The 15,713-nt window shown below is 48.2% G+C and overlaps 1 protein-coding gene across 1 annotated transcript; it reads right to left on the reverse strand.

Moving 5' to 3' along the window:
* Positions 1-6,296: 6,296 nt before the first annotated feature.
* On the reverse strand, positions 6,297-10,729 carry ARSA (arylsulfatase A). Its single transcript, XM_044677307.1, has 9 exons — positions 10,557-10,729; positions 9,890-10,139; positions 9,455-9,695; positions 8,985-9,203; positions 8,662-8,831; positions 8,439-8,563; positions 7,691-7,818; positions 7,501-7,603; positions 6,297-7,182 (listed from the first exon to the last, which is right to left on the reverse strand). Exons 2-9 carry the CDS (start codon positions 10,105-10,107, stop codon positions 6,866-6,868), a joined length of 1,521 nt encoding a protein of 506 aa, XP_044533242.1. The 5' UTR covers positions 10,108-10,139; positions 10,557-10,729; the 3' UTR covers positions 6,297-6,865.
* Between the last annotated feature and the right edge of the window lie 4,984 nt (positions 10,730-15,713).

Below are 15,713 nucleotides of genomic sequence, written 5' to 3' on the forward strand. Positions count from 1 at the left end.
CCATTTTTCTGTACACTGAGTTCTTCTGAGAACCTATCTTTTGTGAGTCATCCCTCTCAGGTTTATGGCACCTCCATGGTGGATAAGCACACCTTCAGCCAGGTGGTAGAGAAAGAGGCTGCATGGGACTTGCCTAAAAGGAACCTAATGAAATCCCTCTAGGACACCATCTTCCCCTTAACCTCTAGTCTTTCAGTCTGGTGATTTAAATCAGCTCTTAATTTGCCTTACTATGCCCTAATTTGGCTGAATGATCTCCATTTTGTCTTTGAGGAAATCATGAGATAAACTTGCTGCCTCTGCTCCCTCTCTACCTTCTCACCTCTCAACCCTTCACAATCTGGTTTCTATTTGAACTATTTACCTCAAACAAACCACTCTCCTAATTCAATAGCCATCTCTTAGCTCTAAATCCAATTTTTTTGTCGGTCCTTCCCCTCTTTGGTCACTTTGCAGCTCTAAAAATGATTGACTTTTTCCTCTCACATGACCCCTTTTCTTCCTCCTTGACCTTCAAGTGTGACAGTGTTATTTCTTGTTTTTTTTTTTCTCCTACTTGCCTGATAACTTCACAGTCTCTTTTGTTGGCTCAGCATCAATCTCTCCCTCTTCTGGAATGGTGGAGCCTAGTTCTCCCTGCTGGGTCCTTGTGTTCCCTTCTCTTACTTTATACTCTCTCACAATGAGAAAACATATTTCCTTAGGATTCAATGATCTCTATGCAGATGATATCCATATCTATAGATACAACCTTAATCTCTCTCTTGAGCTCCAGTCTCACATGGACAATTTTCTTTTAGATATCTTCTAGATATACCATGGGTATCTCAAGAGCATCACATCTAAAAAAAGGAATTGTCTTCCCTAACTACACCTTTCTCTCTGACTCACTCATCTCTGTTGGTGTCACCACAACATGTTTGATACCTTGGAGCCATTCTAGACTCTTCTACCATCTGCATTCCCCTCATTGAGCCAGTTGTCAAGCCTTGTCAAATCTACCTCCAAAACAAGCAGTTTTCATCTCTCTCTTAGACTTAGACTTAGGTCTTCCTAATTAAAAATCTCTCTCCTTTCCAGTCTATCTTCTCAACACCTGCCAAACAAATCTTTCAAAAGCCCAGGGCTGACTAAACCATATCACTGTCCCAGCTCAAGCATTTTCAGTGGCTCCCTATTGCTTTGAGGATAACATGCTGTACAAGCTTTTTAAGGATTGTTGTACAGCATTTTTTCTTTATGTACTTTAGATTTAGCTATTCCAGCCTTCTTCTAGTCCTCTGAATTCAGGAATGAAAGGATTTCATGTTTCCTTGACCAGGCTGCTCTTCATGCCTTGGATTCTCTCCTCTCACCTTCTCCTCCAATGGTCCTGCACTTCCTTCAAAGCTTTCTTGATGCCCATTGTTAGTGCTGGTCTCCTCTATTGATTTATTTATTTATGCATGTATTATGTTTCTTCTATTATCATATAAACTCAGTGAAGGCAGGGATTCTTCCACCTCCCTTTTTGAGGAGGGAGATTTCTATTGCAAACATTTAGTTTAGTGCCCAGAAGTGCTTAACAATGTGGTGGCTCAAGGGGGAATTCTGGGAAGATGGCAGCTTAGACAGAGCAAATCCTAAAACCTCTTCACACTTACACACCGAGATAGAAAACAATGCACTTTGAGAAGAAAGAACAAATCTAACAAGGGACAGAGCAGGAGGAACCCTACTGCTCCACAACTAAAGAGATGCGCCAAGAAAAAGGCTTGAATTCTTGAACTGTCGAGTCTGAGGGTATAGAAGGGGAATCCCAGGACACCTCCCCCATGTGCTGTGTGGAGTCTCCAGAGGCCCCTGAAATCTCAGGGCAGGTGGATGCACCAGCCTGGAGAGAGGGCCTTACTGGTGCAGGACTCAGGGAGTTGAGCACAGGCACTGGAGAGGTGACGGGAGGAGAAAACCAGAGAAACACAGCAAAAAACGCCTGGAAGAAGGTGGCTTAGAGAGAGCCAAACCTCAGACTGCAGACCACTTGGCATCCTCATACAGAGATAGAGAACAAAGGGCTTCAAGAGGAAATAAAACCAGATCAAACACAAGGATAGCACAGGGGGACCCTACTGCTGGAGAGCTTAGCTCAGTGAAAACACTCCTTCTTGTCCCCCAATGTTTTTTTTGTTGTTGTTTTTTCTCCTCTCAAAGTTTTAGCATCAGGGCAAATTAAGAAATAAAGACTAATCCAATCAATGCAGGCTAAATACCAACAATTGGAAAGACAAGAAGTCTTCAGAGGACAGAGAAAGTAACTACAAACCTTCATTGCCAGCTGAGGAAGATCTTTCATCAAAGATCATTAAATACATCTGCTCAAACTAGCAGAACAAAAAAAGAGAAAAAAATATGAGTAAACAACAGGAAAAGAGAAAAGAAATGACAATTGACAGCTTCTTTCAAGGAAGTGAAAAGAGAGCAAATGAAATAGAAATAGAAGAAGAGGAAGAAGTTCCATTGAATTGGACACAGGCTTTGGAGGATCTCAAAATTCAATTAACTCAAGAACTTCAGGAACTCAAAAAGCAATAAAGAGAGGCAAGGGAGGCTGAAGACAATTTGAAAATGGAAATACATGAACTAAAACAAGAAAATAAAGTCTTAAAAGCCAGAATTGGACAGCTTGAAAATGAAGCAAAGAAGGCAAAAGATGATCTACAAAGAAAATCAGACCAGAAGGAGAAGGATGACCAAAAAGCCAGGGATGGAAAACGAGGGTATGCCCTTCAATTGGGGAATGGCTGAAAAAATTGTGGTATATGCTGGTGATGGAATACTATTGTGCTCAAAGGAATAATAAACTGGAGGAATTCCATGTGAACTGGAAAGACCTCCAGGAAGTGATGCAGAGTGAAAGGAGCAGAACCAGGAGAACATTGTACACAGAGACTGATACACTGTGGTAAAATTGAATGTAATAGACTTCGGTACTAGCAGCAATGCAATGACCCAGGAAGATTCTGAGGGACTTATGGAAAAGACGCTACCCACATTCAGAGGAAGGACTGCAGGAGAGGAAACACAGACGAAAAACAACTGCTTGAACACATGGGTGGATGCGGACATGATTGGGGATGTAGACTCGAAACTACCACACCAATGCAACTATCAATAATATGGAAATAAGTCTTGATTGATGACATATGTTAAAACCAGTGGAAATGTGTGTCGGATATGGGGGAGGGAGGGCATTAGGGGAGTGAAGGGGAAAGTAAGAACATGAATCATGTAACCAAGGAAAATTTTTCTAAAAAATAAAAAAAATTAAAAAAATAATGAGGTGGCTCAGTAGATAGAGAGCCAGGCCTGGAGTTGAGAGGACCTGGGTTCAAAATCTGGTCTCATATATTTCTTAGCTGTGTAATCCTGGGCAAGTCACCTAACCACAATTGCCTAACACTTAGTGCTTTTCTGCCCTGGAAATGATACTTAGTATCAGTTCTAGAGAAGGTAAGGGTTTAAAAAATACTCCTTATATTGGGCTGAAGTAACAAAATGCCTTAATTTTTAAAAATCCACTGTGGGGGAAATGGCTTCATTTTCTTTATGGTTAAAATCTTGATGTTACAAGCCTCAGGAGGCTCTTCAATCACATCCTAGATACTCACCCTAGAATAAGAACAGATCTACCAACTGTGTCCCCGAGGCTCACCCCTACCCTCCTTCAGTAATGAGCTACCAACCACTTCAGCTGATCTCTTCTTTCTCTGCAAGTCTTTGGTACAGGTGGTACCTTGGGATCCTCATTATTATCCTTCAGAGCACAGGGAGTTGCCTCCTCCCCCTCATTAGGTATTGGGTCTCAAAATCATCACCAGTTATTTAATCCTTCTCTCTTTAATTAAGAACACAGAGAAGCATTAATCAAGAGCCACACAAAAGTAAAAGGAAAATCTATTTCTTTAAGAGAAAGAGAATAGGTTTAATTCACCAGTGCTAACAAATTAAGAACATTAAGAACAGAGCATGGACTTTTATTATATGAATACGGCAATTGAAAATAGACTCAAAGTGCATGTTATATGTAGTCAAGGCAGGAACGGATACAGGATGGATACAAGGTGGGGGTAGAGAGAGAAAACTGGAGACGGAGAATGGGAATGGTTACCATTTTCCAATTGATATAGCTAGGTTGAATTAGTCCCTTCTCCTTTCATATATTAATAGCTAGATTTTTCATTTTCTCCTCACAATAATCCTAGGAAGTAGGCGTGCTTATTATCCCCACTCTACTGATAAGAAAATTAGGCAAACAGAGGGTAAGTAATTTACCAAACATCACCCAGAGATTAAGTGTCTGAGACTAGATTTGAACTCATTTCTTCCTGATTCCAAGTTAGATGTTCTGTCCACTGAGTGACTTAGTACTGCAACACTCTCTCCTTTCTTCTTACTCAAAGACTCTTGAAATTCTTCTGTTGACTTCTTTCTACATTTTAGCAGTGCTAGTTAGGAGTTATGTTATTGGAATGAGAGTCCCAGAGGACCCACTCTAACCTGGGAATCTTTTGAAAGGACTGGGTTCCTGTAGAAAGTTATTGTATACAAGTGTTCATATTTGTTTGGTTTTATCCAACATGTTAAAATGGAACAGAGGAAGAAAAGACAATATCCTTCTCCAAAAAGTCTTGTTGGAAGTGAGAATAGCCAACCTCATTGGTAAATGATCTCATGAGAATCCTGGCAAAGAATGGTAACTCATCTCACACATGCAGAATGCTTGCTACGTAGGGAAGAGTTCTTCTTCCTTTGCTGGGACAATGAGGACTATACGCACCACTTTAGGCCATGTTTTCAAATGCCCATAAGGGAAAAAAGAGAAATGCAGAGAAGCCAGTGACCAAACTGTCCAGTTGTTCATTGTCTATGTTCTTCCATAATTAACAACTAGGGGAGAGAACTGGAATTTATTCCCTCAGAGTGAGTCACCACCAGAATTCGATGGATTTGTGTCATAGTTTAGCAGACAGCATTTCTACTATTGTCCTCGCCAAGTCTATCTGAGAGAAAGAGCATGATAAAGAGGAGGCATTCTTCTTGGTCATGTGTGTGTGTGGGAGTGGGCTGAAGCATTTCAAAAGTGCTTATTATGTGCCAGGGAATGTGTTAAGCACTTTAGCAATAATATCAGATTGGATCCTCATGAGAATTCTGAGAGGTAGTTGCTAGCACTATCTTCATTTTATAGTCTAGGAAACTGAGGCAAACAGAGGTTGAGTGATTCAGTAGTGAGGCTCTGAGGCCAGACTTGATTCCAGGCCCAGCACTCTATCCACTGTGCCACCTAGCTGCCTCATATAGGAAATACATAGGTCATGTAAAGACAATGCTTACCATTAGCATGTCCTTATTTGCCTCATAATCCCCATCTGTTCTTAGGGCACCATCATTCCATTGTCAGCTAAGAGAAAGAGAAGGAGCATGCTTCCAGTTATCCAGTTATCCAGGTCCTCTCTTTACAGTCAGAAATCAAGATAATGGAGAAATCCTGCTTGTTGCAAAGGGGTCGTCCTTCATTTTGTACTGGGGCAGCTCTTAGTAAAAAAAAGGCAAATATAGAACAAAATGGAATTATTTATATTTATGTCCATTCTCAGTATACTACTTAAAAAAAAAGCTTTCCCTTCCACCCTGGAATCAATGTAAGTATTGATTCCAAGACAGAAGAGAAATAAAAGCTAGGCAATTGGGGTTAAGTGACTTGCCTAAGGCCACATAACTGCGAAGTGTCTGAGGCCAGATTTGAGCCCAAGACCTCCCATCTCTAGGTCTGTCTTTTAAATCACTGAGCCACCCAGCTGCCCCTTCATATACCACTCTTAGCTCTAACCCAAAAAAAATCATCTTTTAACAATGGAGGGTTGGTGGAATGGGTTATGCTAGTTTATCTGAAGGGAACAAAGATATCTCTTTGCTGAGGTATGGTAGATACAGTAGTTTTTGAAAGTTCCAAGAGAGAATAATATGGGAATAACATTATCCTCTTCCCAAAACTACTGAGGGAGAACAGGAGTAGGTGCATGTAGAAAGAGGAGCTATGGCTGGGCAGTGCTTGGAACTGCAGCTTTCCTTGACAGTGATCAGGCATGGTAACATTCAACAGGATTTTTTTTTTAAACCCTTACCTTCCGTCTTGGAATCAATACTGTGAAGAGTGGTAAGGGTAGGCAATGGGGGTCAAGTGAGTTGCCCAGGGTCACACGACTGGGTCAACAGGAATTTTAAAAGAGGTGAGAAGACAAGGGGAAGGCACAAAATTGTGCTTTGATGTTGGCATTTATTGAAATCTTGCTCCAAATGGTATTTTCCCTTATATTTGACTGGAAATTCTGAAATCTGTGCTTAAGTTAATACACATATTAATATCTTAGTAAAGGGCTCACTATAATAAGAAATACTGAAGACCTGGAGATTGTGTTTTCATCCAATCTCCCAGCTATTCCATGCATGACAGTGAACCCAGTTGTGTGGCCTGTGCTCCCTACTGGAAAGCAGCATCAATTAGCCAGGGATGGATGTGGGAATTTCCTACCACAGCTTTCAGAAGAAAACCCAACCCATAGGGAAAATGTTACTTCAATGTGCTGCATGGAGAACTGTCTGCCTGAGATGTCTGAGCCACTGGCCAGTGAGTCCCTAATTGTGGCATGTGCTTAGTAACCAGTGGAGCGACCTGAGCTTGAGATTTGTGTGGATGTGTGCCCCTGCTCCCCAGAGTCAGAGAGTAGTCCTTGAATGGCAGTTTGAAGGATTAGTGGTCAACGGGGCTGCAGGCACACTGAAAGACACCAGGTCATTCATACAATCACTTGGGGGAGGTGTCACATTAAGGGCCAGGACAGTTACAGCATTCTGGCCTGGGGGAACAGCCTGATCGACAGCAAAGTTCCAGGGCTGGGTCTATGCCTTGGGCCATCTGGCTTTCTCCGAAAGTCATGGCAGCATCAAATTCGGCCTTGAGCAGCTGCATCTCTTTCATGGTCTCTTGGATTACTGTCATCTCCTCCTTGGGACCATGGCTCCCAAGTTCATAGTTCTCACCAGGGTCAGTCTCGAGGTCAAACAAAAGCGGTGGATCATGGGCAGTCAGCGGGGTGAGGGCATGACAGGCTGGGTCAGCAACCATGTCACTGTGTGTAGAACCTAAATAGTGATGAATATAAATGAAGATGATGAGGAACGAAGAGGAGGAAATCCTGAAATGGCGTGTGTGTGTGTGTGTGTGTGTGTAGAAGCACATAGGGTACTGGGGGGGGCAGGGGCAACAAGGAACGGGTCTGGAGGGGAACAGGGATATGGGAGGGTGGGGACCCTTGGGAAGGGCAGGGAAGATGGGACAATGGGGGACCCAGGCATTCCCCTCCCATCAGTGGCTCTGTTTCTGAGTGCAACAGACCCCAACAGGGTAGATAGAGTTGAGTGGGGAGGGTATCTCAAGGAGTTGTCTGTGGGCAGGATTACCCTCGGTGAAGAAATGTGCCTTGTACTTCCCCCGCCGGATGGCAAAGACACCTTGGGCTTTATTAGGGGCCGGAGAGTAGAAGAAGAGATTCTTCCTTGAGCTCTAGAGACAGCGGGACAAAGGTCAGGGGCTGTGTGGCCCAGGGCGACCCACTCACCGAGGAAGGCTACAGGGTCCCAGGACTCTTACCTTGCCTGTGCCCAGCAGAATGGGGCTCAGGTCTACCCCATCTAGGGTGACATTGGGTAGCCGGGCACTAGCCAGAGCAGCTATGGTGGGCAGCAGGTCCAGGGAGCTGGCTAGTTCGTGGGAGACCCCTGTGTGGAGGAGCCAGTCAGGGGAGCCTCCAGCAAGAGGCACTACTCACAGGGGCTGCCAGGGGAGGATGGTAATGAAGAGGTGGCATGAGCCTTTCAATCAGAGGATCTAAGTCAAATGCTGGCTTCAGCCTGGACGGCCAGTGGCCTGGAGCTAGTCCCTCCCCTCACTGAGTCTCATGATCCTCCATTGTAAAATGGGCACATGGCATTTGTACCGTCTCCTCTCTTCAGACTGACTTCTATAAAAGCCTGGCTTCCGGCTTCTATAAGTGCAATGTAGGAGATGGAGCCAGGAAGCAGGGCCTCCTTCCCTTGCCTCCCCCACAGCTAGGGCCAACTCTGGAGAGGGAGAGGGGCAGATTAAGGAGGCCACCTCGGGGTGGTCTGCTTCAGGAAGTAGTGAGTTCCCTGTTACTGGAGGTAGACTAGATCATCTCCTAAGTGAGACTGTGTGGCCCCAGGGACCCCTGTCAGTCCTCGATGGATTGGAGCTAGGGTAGAGTCTCCTCACAGAGAAGGGGCTGGGCTTCGGGGGCAGCCATGCCATTCAATGCCTTATTGTCTGAATTGTTTCTGCCCAAGCATCAGCCTGAAGGGCTTGTTGCTCAGAGACTGACCTGGCATGATGTGGCCTGGCCAGAAGGCCAAAGCGGGCTCTCGGACACCACCCTCATAGGTCGTCCCCTTTCCACACCGGAGAAGGCCAGAGGAGCCACCCCGGAACATACGCATGGTCTCGGGGCTACAGAGACAGGGACAACACGGAGGGGTGGTAAGCACGAGAGAGAGGATGGGGAGAATGGCAAACGTCTTCCTTGAGCACCTTCCCAGCCCCTGTACCCATTATCTGCGGTAAAAAAGACCAGCGTTTCTTCGCTTAGTCCAAGGTTCTCCACGGTATCCAGCAGTGTCCCCACAGCCGAGTCCAGCTCCATCAAGGCGTCCCCAAATGGTCCTCGGCCAGAGCGTCCCACAAAGGTTTCTCCACCGAACTGGGGGTAGTGGGTATGCTGGGGGCGGAGGCAGAACCAGGACTCAGGTCATAGCTCTAACACGCAGGGGGAAGAAAGAGCTGCATCCCTGCTTTGTCCCCGGGGCAAGGATTTGGGCCACCTCCTCCCTCCCCAAGCCTGGCAAAGGTTGGGAGCCGGGGGCTCACTCACATGGGAGGCATAGTAGAGAAAAAAAGGGCGGCCTTGGCGGGCAGCATCTACCATGAAGTTCTGGGCAAAGGCCACATACTGCTTCTCCAGTCCAGGCAGCCAGGCGGGCTGCTCCTTCACAGACAGGTTGGCCATCAGGGGGATGGGGACGACACCCTGGTCACAGCCTCCATAGCAGAGGGTGGCTGGTGGGAAGCAGGTCAGGTTCTGGCAGGGGCCCTGGGGTGGCACAGGGCAAGGGGTTGAGGGGAAGAATGGGTAGGACGAGGGGCTCCTTGACACGCTGTCCCCAGCTCCTGCCCACTTACTTACTCCTAACCCTGATCCACTGCCCCCTCAGTCCCCAATCCCTACAGTCCTGCCCTGAGTCCTTCGCCCACTGTCCTCAGCCTCTATCTGGCGCCTCCCTAGGACCCCCCATTCCCTTGACAAAGCTCTCTTCCCATTGACCGCAGCCCTTGGCCCCACACCTGATCGTGGGAGTAGGGGACTCCCAGGAAGTGGTGGAATCCTTGGTGTGGGGGCAAGAAGGAGCCATTGGGCCCCACCCCCAGATGCCACTTGCCAGCCATCCCAGTGAGGTAGCCCCTTTCAGCCAGGACCTCAGCCATGGTCACCTCAGCCAGGGGAAGCCCACCCAGGGAGCCAGGGTATAGGACTCCTGGGTAGAGCCCTGAGCGGACAGGGTACCTTCCAGTCAGCAGTGCTGCCCTAGAAGGAATGGACAGGGATCAGGGAGTCCCTGGGGGCTCTCTGGAGAGAGAAAGACGTGTGTGCAGGGGCAGAGGGTGGGCTGGGGAGGGAACTGGGAGTTCTGTGGGAAGGGGGGAGGGAAGCACCCAGACAGCAATGGGGGTTGGGGAGATGAGGTTCAAAGGAGAGGGTTGTGGGTTCATCAGCCTCACCTAGACGGGGTGCACAGTGGGACAGGCACATAGAAGTCGGTTAGGCGGAGCCCCTTGGCTGCCATTCGGTTGAGGTTGGGTGTGGATGAGCTGGGGTGGCCATAGCAGCCCAGGTCCCCGTAGCCCAAGTCGTCAGCAAAGATCAGAATGATGTTCGGGGGCCGGGCAAAGGCCAGAGTGGTGGCGAAGGCCAGGGTCAAGGACCACGAAAAGGCCATTGTGCCCTCTGCCTGCGGACGGGGATGCTGGTCTGAAAAATCCGCCAGAGAGCCCCATGAAAACCCACACATGGACCGTGGCGCCTCCTCGACACGCCTGTGGTGCCCCCTCCAAACGCTGATCACCCCAAAGTCCCGGGGGCCCTGGCTCTGAGCAGGGCCCCCATGGGGATTCTCTCCACCCGGAGAGGTTAAAGCGATTTGCCCAGGGGCGGGGTGAGGGGCGGACAACTAGCAGAGTGGGAGCCCTGACCAAGTCAGCTTGGCCCAAACCGATCAGAGCCGAGCTGCTCCGGCCGGAGAACAGAACTTTGGGACCCGGAGAGAAGGAAGAGAGCTGTCCAACAGTGGGGCTGCCCGGCTCCCCCTGGCTAGAAATGTAGGGGCGGGGATTCTCGGACAGCCGGGCTGCCCCCCTCCCCCCGCCTTGCAGTGGGGCCAGCACTGACCGAGGAGCAGTCCCGCGCCGGCAGTGACCAGTACGGGCTCCAGAGGCTGAGTGGCGCCGCCCGCTGTCCTGCTGCCTGCCTGGCCCCGGGCTGGGTGGGAGTGGAGAGGCGGAGAAAGAGGGGGTGGGGGCTCTCCTAGGGCCGCACCAGGCTCAGCTGGGCAGGGATGCGTCCTTGCCACTACATCTTCCCCAGGAATACTTCCGCCTCCCTCGGGCCCCCCACCTCCTTCCCACCCCAACCTCCCGCGTGAGATCTCCGTGACTGGGTCGGGAGCAGAGCATCTTGGGAAGAGGAGGGGCAGCCTGTTGGGGGTGGGGGGTGGAGGCGGCCCGAACTTCAGCCCGGGAGGAGCGCCAGGCGAATACCGAGGGAGGAGCCCGTGGGCATATCTGCCGCGGGGTCCCGGGGCCAAGTCCTGCCAGGAGATCGGACTTGGGGATGTCACAACCCACAGGGCTCTGTCCCACTGTGCCTCACCCTTGGTCACCCTTTACTCAGGCTTGAGGCCGCCTCTGTATATGCCTGACTAGGCCTGGTTGGTTCCCTCTCGGGCCTCTCACCCGAATCCCCATCCCCACCCACACTGGGCTACCCATGGAAAATGCCAGGAAGTGCCCGCCACCGAAGAGGCGGGAGCTAAGGCCCGGGGGAGGGGACGGGGCGGGGCGCATCTGGTGCCGTAGGACATCCTGCGGTGCGATTCCCTTCCTGAACTCGGGCAGGCAGCCTCCTCTAGGGAACTCCAAGGAGCCGAGACAAGCCATTCCCCTCGGGAGTGGGCTCTCCTGTGGAGAACGTGTTCCCCGACGTGGGGCCTACGCACGCCTTCGCTCGTGGGTCAGCCCAATGGAGCAAAGCCAAGTAAGGCTCATCCCTCTAACGGAAGGCTCCTGTCTCCTGCTGTCCCCGACCCTTTCCAGGCTAAGTCCTCCCCATCTGCGCACTCTCCCGGTTGCCCTCCACCAGACATGCTCCACTTTGGCTGTCTCCTACCCAGAAGGAGCCGGGAGGGGACAGGCAAGTGCCCTCGACCTCCAGAATCTCAGCGATGGGAAGAGCTGGGGAGGTCATCTCCTCCAGTCCTCTTCCCCATCTCCGTGCCCATTGATAACGGTCATCCCAGCTTCCTGGGCCTGGCCTACTCCGGACCTCCCCACCTCTGCTCAGCTCCCTCTTGCTTCTGTTCCCACCATTCAATTCCCAGCGTCCATCTTAGGGATTTCCTCGTGATCTGGTTCTCCCCCGGATGACCTAACTGGAGATGCTGCAATGGCCATGTGAGCCGTGGCTATCCATTCCTATGTTGCACCCTCATCCTCTTGGTGGGGCATCCTGCCCCTCTGGGGCCTGGGGCCAACACTATTCTTTTTTTTTAACCCCTACCTTCAGTCTTACAAGTAAGTATGGATCCCAAGCCGGAAGAGTGGTGAGGACTAGGCAATGGGAGTTAGGTGACTTGCCCAGGGTCACACAGCTAGGGCCAACATTTTTTTTGCTATCTCCCCCAGCGTGCCTCAGGTCCAAGGTGCCACCTGCTAAGCTCACACTCTGGACCTGGCCTGTCCCCAGGTCTACAGTATGTTAGTGTCATTCTTGGGGGATAGATTTTCCCTGTGGGCTTTAGGCCTCGCCTCCTTCCTCTCTTGGCTTTCTCTGGGATTCTGAGGAAGGCCTATTCCCTAGTATTGCCCAACTGGGTCTCAAGTTCACTCTGCTGACCTCAGGCCCTCCCATAGTGCTTCTCCATGGACAGAGGTCCTTCTGTTGTTGCATCAGCCTTACAGAGTAGGAACGAGAGCTTTTGTAATAAAAATGATCGTTGGTCTCAGAAAATTCTCGTGACTTTCTCCCTTGTGACAAGCTTCACCCTTTCCTAAATCCTCTCCTGGTTGTATGTCTAAGAACACTCTCCTTTCAACCTCAACCAACCAGTATTTGAGTGTGGCACTCTGACCCATTCCCCTGATCAGATCTGCCTTGGGCACTTCAGGGCAGTCTGAGCCTGTTCTTTGGTCTATTCCTATGGTCAGGTCTTTCTTGGTTGGTTAATAGCCAGTTAGTGTTAGTGGTTAGTGGCCAGGCTTCCTTCTAGTGTCTATTACCCTCCACCACCCCCGCCCCAATCTCCCCACCGTATGTCTAGTGTCCCAGCTAATGTGTTCCGATTCTGCAGACTCTATGGTTTGCCCACATGCCCTCTTACTTGCCTTAAGCCTGCTGGGGCTTCTTTCTCTTCTGAGGCTGGCAGCTCTCCTTGGTCCTCCTCTTGATTTCTTTTCCTGTCAGCTGACATCCTCTGTTCATCTTCCCAGTCCCAACAGCTGCTCCACCTTTCCCCTCCTTTGTTTGCAGGGGAAGTTCTTCTGCTTCTCAGAAACCATCTGGAGAGGTGTCCACTCCCTACCCATTACCCCTCATTCTTCCCCAGGGCCTTGGTGTCCGGGACAACAACGTCCTCTTGAAGTCTCATTAAAACAGGATTCCTCATCCCCCATTGAGTCAAGAGCACCATTAAGGACCTTGAAGGAAGAGAGGATCTGACTCTCCACCCTCCAAAGGACTTGGAGATCCCAACGGGAGAAAGTCTCAGAACCTGCATGAATTATGTGCCTCTACGAGTGATTTGTCACAACTGATGGCTGCTTTCTTGTTCTCTAACTAACCATCAAAAGCTCTAGGCACTCTGCTCTGGGAGCCAGTGAGCTCAGGATGACCCCAAATGTCATCATATTGATGTCAAATTCATAGGGACTAAGTAAGAGGCTGCAGTGAGTTCTCATCCGAAGATTCTGAGTGCTGGTGGCTTGCCCTGGCTTACATATTTGTATTTCTGGGTTCTTCACGAGGGTACCGAAAATCAGAAACTTATTATTGTCTTTGACTTTTGACCTCTTCTCTCTTTTCATCTCTCACATGCCACTCCTTACCAAATCCAATACCAAATAATGAGCCCCTACAGGTGTTCTCTCCATGCAGACATTAATTCTCCTTGACAGCATCTCCTACATCATCCCTCCTCCCTCCCAAAGTTGCTTCCCTTTTCATTGCTTTCATTACCACTCGACTGGGCTATTACAATAACCTCCTAACAGTTCCTTTTACTCTAAACTGACTTGAATCCAAGCTTGCCTGACAAATCTTTCTTATATATTGAAAGGCAGTAATCTGGTCTCAGAGTAGGTAAGTCTCAGGTTCAGATCCTGCCTTTGATACATCTGGCTATATGGTTCTCTGCTGGGTGTCTCTCGACCTCTCATTCTTTATCCCCCCGCCCAACACAAATCTCTGACTATGATTTTTGTAATTTACAGAACAGCTAAAGATCTCTACTGGTAGAATGAGTCCCTTTAAAGAAAAGGAAACAGGGGCAGCTGGGTAGCTCAGTGGATTGAGAGCCAGGCCTAGAGATGGGAGGTCCTAGGTTCAAATCCGGCTTCAGACACTTCCCAGCTGTGTGACCCTGGGCAAGTCACTTGACCCCCATTGCCTACCCTTACCAATCTTCTACCTATAAGTCAATTCACAGAAGTTAAGGGTTTAAAATAAAAAAAAATAAAGAAAAGGAAACTCCTCACTCCCCCAATGAAATCACAGGTTTGGGGTCAAAGACTGAAAGGAATGTTCTATGTATTTCACAATATGCACAGCTATGACCTCTCCCACTAATTTGCCATCTCTCCTCATCTATTAGTTTCTTCTCTCTTGTCCACAAACATGCCCAAGATTTCTCCCTCCTGCTTGGTTCTTCATGACCCTATTTTTGGGTTTTCTTGACAAAGATACTGCCATTTCCTTCTCCATCTCATTTTACAGATAAGGAAACTGAGGCTCACACTCACTAAATGACTTTCCCAGGGTCACACAGCTTATGTGTCTGAGGATAGATTTGAACTCAGGAAGATGAGTCTTTCTTGAATCCAGGCCTACCTAGCTACCTCAGGATTTCTCCATCCTTAAAAAAAACCTCCTTCAATACATCTTACAAGCTTCTGAAACTATGGCCCTATATCTCTTTTCTTTTTGTAGGTACCCATTTGTCCTACTTTTCCTCATCTAATCCTGATCTTTGGCAATCTGGCTTCAAACATCATTACCCACAAAAACTACTCTCCAAAGTCAACAGAGATTGATATATCTTGTTGCCAAATTGAAGAACCTTTTATTATTCTCCATGCCCTGTAACCTCTATGTAGCATTAAACTTTTTCATGACCAGACTCTCCTCCTTCTGGATACTTTCTCCTCTCTGGGTTTTTAGAGACCAGCTAGGGGATGAAGAAGATAAAGGTCTGGAATCAGGAAGATGCTCAAATCTGAGCTCAGAATCTTACTGATTCTCAGATCCTGGGCAAATCGCTCAATCTCTGTCTGCCCTCAGTTTCCTCAACTATAAAATGGGAATAATAATAGCACCTACTTCCCAAGATTACTGGGTTAAATGAAATCCTATTTGTAAAACATTAGCACAATGTCTGCCATGTGGTAGATGCCTGATAAAATGCTTATTCCCTCTTCCTCCCTCCCTTTTCTTGTCACTTCTGTGACATTTCCTTCTCAGTTTCTGTTTTTCTGTATCATTGTTCAGATCATGCTTCTTAACTGTAGGCTTAACCCAAGGTTTTGTATTGGATCTTCTTCTCTTCTCTCTCTTCATTCTCTCACTTGTCTTAAAAGGAGTTTCTTAATCTTACTCTGTCTCTTTAAGAACAGAATTTCTCAGTAAGAGCCTCTTAACTGACAGGCTTCTGTGTAAGAGATCTGAAGATTCCGTTATCTAGGAGACAAAGTAGCTATATAAGGGAGAGAGCAGTTGGAAGGAGGCTTTTGTCTCTGGAGTTTCCTAGAGAGCAGGAGCTCCATCTATCTTTGTCTCAGTCAGACTGGCAGTTGGACCAACTGGCAGTTGAGGTAGAGAAAATGGATTTAAAGGGGTTGGAGTTTGATTAATGCTTATTGATTAGCTTAGATAAGTAGTTAGATAGTGAATAAATTCTTAGATAGACAGTGTAGGTATTTAGGCCTGGCCTGGCCCAGGCAGAAGAACCTGCCCTCGAAGGCAGTTAGATTAGGGTTTTTTTAAGAAATTTTAGTTAGGATTGGGGTTTTAAGTATAGTTATAAGATATTAGAGTAATAGTCTCACTTTCCTACTTCCT

The sequence above is a fragment of the Gracilinanus agilis genome, chromosome 5, assembly GCF_016433145.1.
Source record: "Gracilinanus agilis isolate LMUSP501 chromosome 5, AgileGrace, whole genome shotgun sequence".
NCBI lineage: Eukaryota > Metazoa > Chordata > Mammalia > Didelphimorphia > Didelphidae > Gracilinanus > Gracilinanus agilis.

Coding starts and splice junctions, on each gene's coding strand:
- ARSA (XM_044677307.1), bottom strand. CDS start 10,107: ATGGCCTTTTCGTGGTCCTTGACCCTGGCCTTCGCCACCACTCTGGCC. Junction 9,204..9,454: donor TCCCCTACTCCCACGATCAG/GTGTGGGGCCAA, acceptor GTGCCACCCCAG/GGCCCCTGCCAGAACCTGAC. Junction 7,819..8,438: donor GCCAGGCCACATCATGCCAG/GTCAGTCTCTGA, acceptor TCCTCCACACAG/GGGTCTCCCACGAACTAGCC.